The 12,744-nt window shown below is 33.0% G+C and overlaps 1 protein-coding gene across 1 annotated transcript; it reads left to right on the forward strand.

The window, feature by feature from the left end:
- Positions 1–783: 783 nt before the first annotated feature.
- LOC106707941 (inward rectifier potassium channel 4) lies at positions 784–2,220 on the forward strand. The gene is made up of 3 exons (XM_014499394.2): positions 784–905; positions 989–1,092; positions 1,163–2,220. The coding sequence occupies exons 2-3, from the start codon at positions 993–995 to the stop codon at positions 2,212–2,214; spliced, it is 1,152 nt and encodes a 383-aa protein (XP_014354880.2). The 5' UTR covers positions 784–905; positions 989–992; the 3' UTR covers positions 2,215–2,220.
- Positions 2,221–12,744: the final 10,524 nt, after the last annotated feature.

A 12,744-nucleotide genomic window follows, 5' to 3' on the forward strand; every position in this document is an offset into this window, starting at 1 on the left:
TGACAATTGTAAACTTTCTCTCATGAGTATGCGTCATAGTAATAAAACCAGGGTCTTATAAGATTTAAATATATAGGCTTGTGTTAACATATGACACTACAATACGTAATACGATGCGACAATTAAATGTAAATTGAATACACGAAATAAGACTACAGATTAAATAATGATAATCCATAAATAAATAGCTTAGCAAAATGTAATTTTAAAAGAAGTGTTCCGGAGATGAAGAAGGAATGAAAGACATTAGATTATCAAAGTTAATTTTCTATTTTAAAAACAACTAGCTTTTACCCGCGACTCCGTCCGCGCGAAATAAAAAATAGAAAACGGAGTAAAAATTATCCTATGTCTGTTTCCTGGTTCTAAGCTACCTGCCCACCAATTTTCAGTCAAATCGATTCAGCCGTTCTTGAGTTATAAATAGTGTAACTAACACGACTTTCTTTTATATATATAGATAAGATATATTTTATATAACTAAACCATTACCATAACCAAAAAAGAATAGAAGAAATACCAGGAATGTAGAAACTAAGATATACCAAATCTGTTGGTTTGTGGACTCTTACTATAAAGGTCGTGTCACACAATAATAAGAGATGATTTTGCAAATAGCTTTGGTTTTGATATTTAACTACTTGTATTTTAACGTTAAGACATTTTCGCAATATCTAATTTAAGGCTATCATTGTTTACTTCCTATCTTGCTAGGAATAATTTTTATTTGTACTATGTTCTACGTAGTTATCTTATCTGCCGTGTAATGTCTCTTAAACATTGTTAGCTTCTAGTTGTGCATCAGTGAAACTGCCATTTAACAGTTCGCAATATGCTTCTGATTTTTTTTATTCAAGTTCAAATATTCGGTTATTGAATGATCTATTTAGATTTATCATTGACGGGTATCTACTATTTTGTAACCAACTGCTTCGTATTCCTAAACGCTTCTTAAAGTGATGGTAATTTAAAATGTCGTTTGTTACAGAATAATGCACAAATTTGAGCACGGCGATAATTCAAGTCTTAATAATACGAATGACGTAAAAGAGATAGCCACTTTAGTCCCAGGAGTATATCGTCCAATAAGCAGTAAGTTTCGTTTTGAATATGTTTTTCTTTTTTCAGATATTGTATTATAATCTGTTTGTAATAATTGCAGGAACCTTCAGTTATTGTCCGAAAAATCTACGACATGAAAGAGCTGTTCTTAAAACTGGAGAGATCAATGTGTATCTCAAACAAGACTCAAATTTTTTCTCTAATTGCTTCCTTATTCTTGTCGAAGCAAGATGGAGATGGACTCTATTTTCATTCTTCTTAGCTTTCACCACCAATTGGTTACTATTTGGCGGCATTTACTGGTGCATTTCTTATGCCCACGGAGATTTCCTCGAAGCAAATCTACCACAGAACGTGAACAGTACAGAATTTACGCCGTGCATTGAAAATATATACGGTTTCACATCGACGTTTTTGTTCAGTGTAGAAATTCACACAACTGTTGCGTATGGCCGGAGAGCCATCACATTAGAGTGTCCTCAGACAATAACCGCAATGTGCTTACAATGCATCGTTAGCAGCGCATTCCAGTCAATTATGATCGGTATACTATTTGCTAAATTGACGAGACCTCTAGCTAGGACTAGGACAATTCTATTCAGCAAATACTCAGTGATAACATTACGGGATGGACAACTTTGTCTTATATTTAGAGTTGGTGATATTAGAAAATCTAGAATACTTAATATTAAACCAACTGCATATCTTTTAAAGTGGGATACGGACTGTGATAATCTGTTAAACGCGGAACAGATAGAACTTAAAGTTGAAACTGTTGAATGTGAATCAGTGTTCTTTTTGTGGCCGGTGCATGTTGTTCATATAATAGACGAACATAGTCCATTTTATAATATGTCCGCTGCTGATTTACTTTGCTGTAAAATAGAAATATTAGCTGTGTTTGAAGGTATCATAGAGTCGACAGGACAATCGATACAAGCGAGAGCAAGTTTTACGGAAACTGATATTTTGTGGGGTCATAATTTTGTGCCGATGAATTCTTATAATGATGATAAATGTAAATATAATGTAGATTTTTCTCAATTATCTGTTGTAGAACAAGTAGAAACTCCGTTGTGTTCAGCCAATGAATATAATTCTGTTGTCACCGCAATCTCATCAACGTTTACCTTTGACTCTAAGAGTAGCTGACACTGTTTACACGTGCAAAATTCAATACTATTTTTAGTGAAATTTGAGTTCTTATGTAATCTATAGATATAAAAGAAAGTCGTGTTAGTACTTTCTTTTATCTATATACTAGCTTTTACCCGCGACTCCGTCCGCGCGGAATAAAAAATAAATAAATAGAAAACGGGGTAAAAATTATCCTCGTGTTAGTTACACTATTTATAACTCAAGAACGGCTGAATCGATTTGACTGAAAATTGGTGGGCAGGTAGCTTAGAACCAGGAAACGGACATAGGATAATTTTTACCCCGTTTTCTATTTTTTATTCCGCGCGGACGGGGTCGCGGGTAACAGATAGTCTTTTATGTTATTGTAGTTTAATTTTTTCCATGTTTAATTTGTGATTGTTACAAACGTCATTATTACGTAAGCTAGTGTTTCATGGATGTACATTTAAATTCGATACTTTAGTTCTAGTCCTTATTTTTGCCTCCACTTATGTATTCATTATTGTTCTAATATCCATTGGGACCTGTCACCTCTAAAATATTGGTAACTTAGGAAGTAAAATTAAATCAGTAATGTGAAAGTATAAATTATACTGTTATGAAGTTATTACGTTTTTTAATGGATTTAAATTAAAAATTTCATACAATTTTCTAATACACATTAGCGAGACATTTAACGGGTCACGCCACATAAAAATTATGCCCCCGATATTCGTAAACTTAAGTTCCAGTTTGCGTGAAAAGACTGAAGTCGTGTTTGTTTTGTTTATCGTTGAATCTTTTCAATATTCAAGAGTTTTCATTGAGTTACATTATAATTAGTAGTTTTTTAAAGGTTGAATATTTCAATCAAGGAAAGACTCGGAGACATGCATAAAAAATAAAAAATTATGTATCAAAAAATGTGTAATTTTAAAAGACATACGACTAATACTATGTAATTAAAATAAATCTCTATTTTAGATGTAAATTTTGTGTAAAAGAATAACTAGGTTAAAACTTAAAACTATTCTAAGTGTGATAACAAAAGTAACCATTTTCTTCTAACTTAAGTCCGTACATTTTATATTTATGACATGATTTATGTAACTTTAATGGGCACAGTTGTTTGAGAAAAGTTACCTATGAAGTTTAAAACCGAGCGCATTCTAAGATTCTGTCGGATGCATTTGTTATAACGTTTACAACTGAACAATGGCAAGTTACGTAGACCTACATAACAGTTATATTTTCGTAATGTAAAATCAAACAATAAAATACGGATATTTCTCGGGAAAAGCTTTAATAATTTGAAACGATTTTATTAAACACAAGCTGTCACTCGCGACTCCATTCGTGCTGAATCTAAAAAAAAACTTGTTTAGCCTATGTCTTCTTCCAGACTATATTCTGCATATATGCCAAATTTCATCAAGATCCATTGAGCGGTTCTGGAGATACCTTCAAACAAACATTCATCCATCCATCTATCCATCTAAATATTTGCATTCATAATGTTAATATTATGATTTTGTATTTAAAATTTTTTTGTGGAAAAATACTTATTAAAAAAACTGTTCTATGCTTAAATATTCTTAAACAGTTATTCATCATTCGCTAGATTACCTAAGACCTCCTAACTTAAAATAAACAAGATTTAACTTACACTTACTGAAAGTAGATAGGTAAAACTTTGAATGTCTAACATCCTGAAACAATGTATTAAAGTTGAGACATAACTGTAAGGCTGCAGGGCTAACTGTACCGGAAGTTGTTAAACACCGGATGCACTTAAGTCGCACAACTTGCCTCGCCACTATCACTGGTCATGAACCAGTTTACATGTTTTACAATAAATATGTATAAAAAAAATTAAGTGTCCACGCTACATTTCAGACATGAGTAAATAAGTTTTTCAGATGCGTGAGGAAAAGCAAGGAAACATCTCTTTCGTCAAAATCCACTTCCACTTCCTCTTATCATCCTCATAAGCTAGGTTTGATAAGAAAGGAAAGATGACCAAAATTAGACCTTCGGCACCATACTCATAAGACGAAACGCGAAATGACTTCTACTTGTGGCGTGTCTTTTTTGTGGTCGTGTTATTGCACCGGGCAAGCCAGCACATTCGAACAACATTCGTTACCACTGTAAAAATGTAATAAAGAAGAAAATTTTAGTTTTTTTTATTTTTTTTATTTTATACCAATAGCATTTAACGTATAATGACGTCATATTGTATAACCCGACATATTTCAAGAGTCGCGCGTCGATTTGATGTTATTTATGTCATGCTTATTTATGTGACATAAAGTACATGTCCATTTTATGTTATGACTATATTCTATAAGGAATTATAATTTATGAAAATCAATAGCATTTATGTTAAAATATAAAAGCTATCATTAATTTATCACATGTTTTGTTTTTAAATATAATACAAAACTGTACAGTTATGTTGTTTGTGTCAATGTCCGAAGCTGCTTTGCTGTTAGTTTTAATAGTTGTTTTTTTTCTTAATATAGAATTAGTACAAGTTAAAATGTGTTCTGTTTATTTACCGGTTTTCCAATTTCGTTGAAACAAAATTTATTATCATAGTAATTAATGACATTTTAGCGTAAATACAAATAAATGAATACTGTTCGAGAAAGCAATACCTATTAGTTAGTATTACGTATTCGCACGGAAGCGACTTATTGGATGCGTTTTGGCGACATTCCAAGAGCGGACTGTAGCCTTTAAAAATACTAGTATTCTACAGTTTTCATTTTATTTCTCTCTCTCATGTGTCAGTGATATTAAAGTTTGAATATCACTGACACATGAGGTAAGTTAATAAGTTTTAAATGTTGGTAGTGCATTTTAACGTTAGTAGACTCGCACTAGAAGTATCTTATGTGTTCCTCCAGACATCTATACCAAATTTCACCTAGATCTATGGGGTAACACAATCCAGCTAAACATTCGCATTTATAATATTGGTAAGATTTGATTGAATGAAGTGTTACAGGAGCTCTGTACAAAATATAATGGAATAAATTCTAATTCAACATCGCATAAACGAAATTGGTTGCACTTTAGTGTACTAGATGGCGCTAATAGAGGTTTAAAACACGCTATTGAAATCTTTTACTCATGATAAAACCAACTTATTACAAAAAATGTAAGAAACATCTCTTGACAATCATTGGAGTGACTGAGACTATTTCTCGCATGTGAGGACAGAAACATTAGACTCCATTACATTCAGTTATCGTCACAAAACACAAGTAACTTCTTATGTAGTCTCATATATTTAACGCCTGAGTCGGTTGAGTTCGCCTCTATATATCAGTGGGACCGCAGAGCGAACCGGCCATTATTTATGGCTTATGCAGCGCGAGGCGGATCGGCCCTCATGATAAACATTACGAAAATATTTTAAAATTCTTACTATATTAAATTATGATTATTTTTAATTGCTACACTTTTCTCTTACGATTTATTTCAACAGTCATTGTGATTAACGATTTCATTACATATTAGAATTAGAAATCTTTAATTGAGATTGTACTTGCAATTATGTAACCAAAAGATGGCGTTTTATTTTAAAATTTACTAATAAAAGCCGTAAAAGGGTACGTATAAGAAATGTTTACGTTTTTAGGAAAGTTCCGAATAAGGAGAAATATTGAAAGAACCTACACAAGATTCTTTGTTAGGTTTAATAGTAACTAAAACAAATTCTTTGTTAAACGATAACATAAAAAATCTCGTAAAACTTTTCTGTATACAAAAATTTTCTCGTTAACTTAATCGTAACTTTATGTAAAAAGGTTTACAGAAACTTTATATTATCTAACTTCAGTTGCAAGTAATACTTAACGATAGGTACGTATCCAATCATAAAGACGTAAAAGACCTTAAATTCAAAATTTTGAAGTATAATTAATCATACATTGTTTTATTGAAAGATTCATAGTATTTGAGCGGCAAAGTTTTCGAGCTTAAAGCTTAGACACAATGAAGTTCTGACGAAGTTGTAAAGATAAAGCTTCTTCAATTAATTGCAAAAACTTTCGTCATGATTATGTGATGTTCCTCGCAGACACCAAATTAATTTTCATAATATGTTTCCCCTTCGCTTTTACAGAATGTATGCTAAGTTCATTACACGAATAAATAATTATAATAATTCTTGCTGTTCTTTTTAAGGGATAAGAAAAACAATAGACGAATGGACAACTCAGCTTTAATTTAAAATAGCAATTGCATACTTAACAGCGGTATACAATAACATCTATTGAACGAATAAGCTGGTTCGATATTTCATAGTCACGTCGGTGAAGTGGAACTTATTCCACCTTTCGTCTGGTAAGTAATACACGTTACTTTCCTACCCTTATATTTTAAGGAAAGGATGGATCGTGGATTTGGAGGAAATGTCCTCTTTCTGTGAGTTCCCCCTATCTCGTAAAGCTATTAGGCAACGTATCTGCAAATGCGGATGTCTACGGGCAGCGGTTGCTTCGCTTATATGACGAATTAAGATGGCCGCTTGCTCTCTTACCACCTTATACTCTAAAAAAACAACATTGTTTTTAAATGGTTGCATGTGGCCTGATACCAACATTTAGACTTTTGCTAGCTGCCTTTTAAATTAGAAGTCTTCGTTTTACAGAACTATTCTTTTTACACTCAACCTAATTACTTTAACTGCTGAAAAGGTGAGTGCAATAATATCGATAATTGGTTGCAAGAACGATTCGAGTTACCGTCGTGATGTGTGTAATCGACTTATCGGTTGAAGTATTGCTCTCTATGTTTCATTTCATTACATATTGATTAATATTAGTTTAAAATGTTAACTCATACATAAAATTTTGATAACAGTTTATGTTACGTTAACTTCAACTTTTGAAAAGTATACAACTCCCAAGTAGGGTTGGCGACAGGCAGGCAGCCGTCCGTAAAAATTGAAGCCAAAACATTAAGGTTTATAAAACCTTGTGTGCCGACCCCACGTTAGTGGGAAAAGGCCAGAGACATGATGATAATGATTGCAACTTTTGAAGAGTGGTCAAAATTCTATCGTCACTTTGTTTGTGATGTTAGCTTCATAAAATGTTGTTCTATTGTGGTACATTTATCTAAACTGTTTTTTTTTTTTTCAATATATTGTTACTATATTGTGGAGATTAACAAATCTGCATTTGAAGCATGCACAAATAAATTTCATTTATCAATTTCAATGCGAGCAAAAACCACTGGGTGCATTTCATAATTATCAATTCGATAGATTAACCAGGATTAGTTTCGGTTTGTAGTTGAGCTTTAATGAGGATCAGTCGGATATGATGATATGCACTTACCGCAACCAACTACGATCCGAAGCGAATTCCAAATAATATTTCAAAGCAGAATTATATCAGTTTATGTTACGATTCAATTCATAATCCTGTTGAATTTAAAAAAAGAAATTTAAAACTTTATTAACATTAAATAAACGAGAGGAAGTGGTAGTTCCAATGGTAGTTCCTATCAGTCAAAGTCGCAGTACCTGTCACTTAATAACTAGAAAGTTCTAGATTGTTAGTTACTAACGTTTACACAGCAGTTAAAAAGTGACAACACAGATAACGTTATTGTCTAGGAATCTTAAATTCTTACTAATATTATGAATACGAATGTTTGAATGGATGGATGTTTAAAGTTTTCTCAAGAATGGCTGCATGAATCTCGCTAAATCTCGCTGATCCTTCATAATGTGACCAAACACCAAGCAAACATCAATAAGGACATAAACTGTTAAAGACTTGAAAAAAGTAAAAACATCTTCATGCGTAAGCCCTGTCATTCTTACATCATAAAAAGGGAATATTATCCTACTAAAAATTGCCATAAACACAACACCCTTTTTCTAACGAATAATAGGAATATTAGCCTAAAAGCCAAAGTATTAAGGCATTTAATGGCTTGTACAATATTAAAATTGTTTCCTACACTGTATAATGTCTCCTAATACCGCTGTAGCATGCCGCTATTCAGTTTATTGCAATCTAAAGTTAATAACTTTGGTGACGGTTTACGCGATCCCGTTGATGGTTTATGACACATCATGAAGCCTGTAGAAACCCTTCACTTTATTGTTTTAACCTTCTTAAAATAACAGCTAAAATGTTCATGCAAATTGTACCTTTTAATTCAAATATTAATTAGCTTGGAAAATTATCTTGTGTTGAATTGCTTGTTTATTGCCATTCATAACTTTGATCAAACTATCTTCTAGTTCTTCGAAATTCCATATAATATTCTATTGATTGTTTACCCGCATAATTCTTCTTTCCATGTAGTATTTATTTATTTATTTGCACATTTTGCCTTTTCCAGGCGTCGTTACATATAAATTTTTAACATACAATACAAATTACTTATTGAATATGGCTGAAAGGATTAGAATTCTTGTATATTTCATTGCACATGATTGAGCCAAAATTTCAACTAGCTGTCATCAGCGACTCCGTTTGCGCGGATTAAAAAAAACTTAATAAGTAGCCTATGTGTTCTTCCAGATTATGGTCTACATGTATGCTAAATATCATCAAGATTCGTAGAGCCGCTTCGGAGATACCTTCAAACAAACATCCATCCATCTATCTAGACATTCCCATTTATAAAATTGGTAAGATAAACTAATAAGTTACGTTATTTCAGCCACATAAGTGCAGAGAACAAAATAAGTTTATAAACAATTTATTCTGAATAAAAATTATTTTTTCCACTCTATTGTTATACAGTTGTAGGAGTTTTTTTTTTATTTATTTGCGCAGTGAAATTTGTTATGTCATGCATTAAATTAGTTACGACAAGAAATAACCAAGACTATAAACTGAAGCGGACAGTAAAATGTTATCTGCGTTATTTGAATAATTAATTTGTCGCTCTACAACAAAGTTAAAACACTGCTCGAGCTTGTAAGCAAATTGACGTGTCATTTTATGTTATTTCAACACTTTAATTCGTAATTCCTTAGTAATTAATTCAAAAGTTCTAAATGAAATCGTCAAGTCAATGTTTTACGTAATTATCTGACTAAAATGGAACACTATGGTAACTTTAATTCGGGCAGAAATTCAGTAGATTTTATTTGAATTACTAAGTTATTAATTTTTATTCATCTCAACATAATAAACTTATCTTTTCTGTCAGTTCGAATTTGGAATACTAAATTGCAGTACAACGCCATCTATCTTACAAATGGAAATTACTACAACACAATCGTTTTTCTTAATTTCTACAGATTTTTATAGCTATTCATGCTCGTTGCCAGTCGATGATCTAGGCTAAGGTCTAAGGGGGCAGCTGCCCTTTACTACCTCCCTCCTCCTACTCTTTAACGACGGCATTTCACAATACATCACTTAATGTATAATATACGAATACGTTTTAGTGAAAGCATTTACGGTCTTAGAATTTATCTCCAATGTTATAGGGTACAATAATCTAGAGTAATGTTGGAGCTCTCACTCCAATGATCATGTAGTTGTGCTGATTTACGAGTCCTAATGGACCGCGGTCCGGCGCTAGTGCATTCTACTCTAACCTAAGCACAATACGTGTGCATTTTATATGGACCATAAAATGCCTTCCTTTGCAACTATAGTGTAATTGTTAAATAATAAAACCTAAGACATCGAAGTACTTTATACGAAGTTTCATTTTAAGGTTTCCCTTTGGCAATAGTAATTCTTATTTTTCTAGAAATATCAAGATATAAGAACAGATAGTGAGTTATTCTCAGCAAATGTTAGTCAATATTCTTATTATGTATTGTCACGTTAATTCAATAATGAAACTTAATTTCTTCTTAACTCCATAACAAGTCCTGAATTTCTAATTTTAATTCTATACTTGTGATGTTTTCAACATGTTTAAATTGTTTGATAATTAAAAAATATAACCATAAAATAATTACCGGAATTAAAAATTAAACAGGACTAAAATCGAAATAACGGATCATATTACGGAGCTGCGAAAAAATTCTCGCTTAAAAGCTTAATTACTGGACTTAAGTGTAGGATCGTTAAATTAAATATTCAAATATTCCCGAAGCAGAACACTGATAGCGTTTTACTGGCTCTACCAGTATCCTCGCCCGATTCTCGCTTATCTTTACAGTTTTAATGTAAGGGAACGAACCCGCCGCGTTCCGAATGCGCGAAACAAGAAACATCATTGATTTAATTTTTATTTACGGTGTTTTTGTATGAATGGGGGTAAAACGAGGAGTAAGACCCTTAATGAAAACTTACTGACATCCATCTGCAGCACCAGAGGAACCGCAGATGCGTTACTTTGAGATAGAGGGACTTCTTGAAGTATCCTAAGTCGTAACGGATTAAAAAAACCGTCGTGGACAAACAGCTTCACAACGATGGAGTGAGGCAGTAAGTTGCGCGAGAACCGCACGCTGTAAACACACTAGCGACATTTTAAGGGGTTCAAAAATACGTTGTTTCTTAACTTTACTAAACCTTCATTATAATAGAAATAGCCAATCTTACTCGGTATTAATTTAGCTTTTTTATGGCAAAAGAATTTTTGACATCGGTCCAGTGGTTTTTGAGTTTATTTGTTACATATAAAAATACAAATCTTTCCTCTTTGTATTATCCATATCCATTTTTGTGGCTTCTATTTTTACACTCTAAAGTATCTTATCCATTCTTACAAATATACAACATACTGTTGTTACTTTGAAAAAGTCTAATAATAATGCAAGAACGTTTCAAGAGTTCTGACTCTGACTGACTGTGACTGTTTGGTTTTCACTGCGGTTGAAAAAAAAAACAGGTAACATATAACAAAATATGATTTTTATAGGTTGGAATACATGTTGTTATTAGTTTTGTTAAAGCGATGGGAAACGTGTCCTATCTCGTCCGCAGATCATTTCCTAGTGACTTTTGTTGCGATAACGATAACCCTCGCGTCTAATTTATGTTTGACCGTAGTGTAGTGTATTGACATGACTGTACTGTATTTTTCCATCCTGTGTCTTATTCTTTAACAGTGTGTTTCCACTGCAGAAAAACATTTTAATAACCTAACCTTTATTAAAAAAACCCTACTAACTGAGCCTCTTATTGGCGAAATAGCGCCATCTATCGGGTGCATTTCAAAATCGAATCAAAATTGGGATGCATGACAGGGATGGATGACATTCCTTATCATATTGCAAATATTTCACACCAGAGAATAACAGAGTACAGTATTATATGTCATATCTATAGAAATTATCATCAATTATCATCATCATCAATGTATATCAGCACACGTAATCATCATCATCATCATCAACTCACTATACGTCCCCACCGAGGGGCTCAGAGCCTATCCCAAGTTAGGGGTGATTAAGCCATTGTCAACCACGCTGGCCAAGTGCGTGTTGGTTGACTTCACACATATCATTGAATTTCATCTCAGATATATGCAGGTTGTATCACGATGTTTTCCTTCACCGTAAGAACGTAGGATAAATGTACATATGTAAATCGAAAATCGAAAAGCACATTGGTACATGGCGGGAACCCAGGTCCTGCAGATTGCAAGTCAAGTGCTTAACCCCTGAGCCACCGACGCTTCAATTTTCAACTTACTATTTTAATTTTTAACCATTTACCATTTCAAATCACCATTGTAATTTTCAACGTAACACAAAGACTAATGAATCTTGTTCAGTACAACTGACCGCAATAAGGTCGTGAAGTAACTCGAAACACTGTCACTTGCATATGTCCGCGGGTTTATCTCGAACCTGACGTTGAGTACAAGATGTCACATTGAAGTGACATACTGTTTTAGACTTTATGGGCCGGACCAGGATATTTGACCCGGCTGGCATAAGTCAAGCTAAATTTTAATTCCTCACTAACGCCCCCCTGTCAAAAAAGTCAAAAAAGTGTCACTAGTTCTTCTTTGTACTGTAGCTGTCATGTCATGTTATTGGAACGAAGTTCCTTATTGCGCGTTGTGAAAGGGGGCTAGACAGAAAAAATTCTTACGAAAAGTTGTCACGACACTTTTTGCTATAGTAGGTATGTTAACGACGAATGAGCGCTACTTCACCATGGCAACGACGTGACAATATATAACGAAAATTCATAGAAATAAAATGTACTTCTTGTGAAGACTTAAGTTTTTTATTCGTAGAATAAACATTGGTTCCTTCACTAATTAATGGAAAGGAACTTCGTTCCATCCGGGTGTCCCTTGACACCTCTCAAATTTTTTTTCTAACTATATTATACTAATTTCTATGCCCATGTAGATTTTATATATCATGTTTTGATAGAGTTTAAGGCAATAGTAGCGCCTTCCTCTTCGTGCCAGATATCCTTGTTTGATTATAATCAAGGTTTTCATCAAAAGGTTTTCATCCTTTGTTAGAATCTTACTACTCGTAATATTAAAAAATAAATTCGAATGTTTAGATAGAAGGATGGATTTTTGTTAGAAGGTATCTCCAGAACGACTGTATGGACCTCGATAGGATTTGGTATAGATGTAGAAAAAAGTCTG

The sequence above is a fragment of the Papilio machaon genome, chromosome 17 (genome assembly GCF_912999745.1).
Source record: "Papilio machaon chromosome 17, ilPapMach1.1, whole genome shotgun sequence".
Lineage (NCBI taxonomy): Eukaryota > Metazoa > Arthropoda > Insecta > Lepidoptera > Papilionidae > Papilio > Papilio machaon.

What these genes read in the sequence shown, in the direction of transcription:
- LOC106707941 (XM_014499394.2), top strand. Translation starts at nt 993, where the DNA reads ATGCACAAATTTGAGCACGGCGATAATTCAAGTCTTAATAATACGAAT. An exon ending in AGTATATCGTCCAATAAGCA is followed by an intron (nt 1,093 to 1,162) that starts GTAAGTTTCGTT and finishes TAATAATTGCAG; the next exon opens with GAACCTTCAGTTATTGTCCG.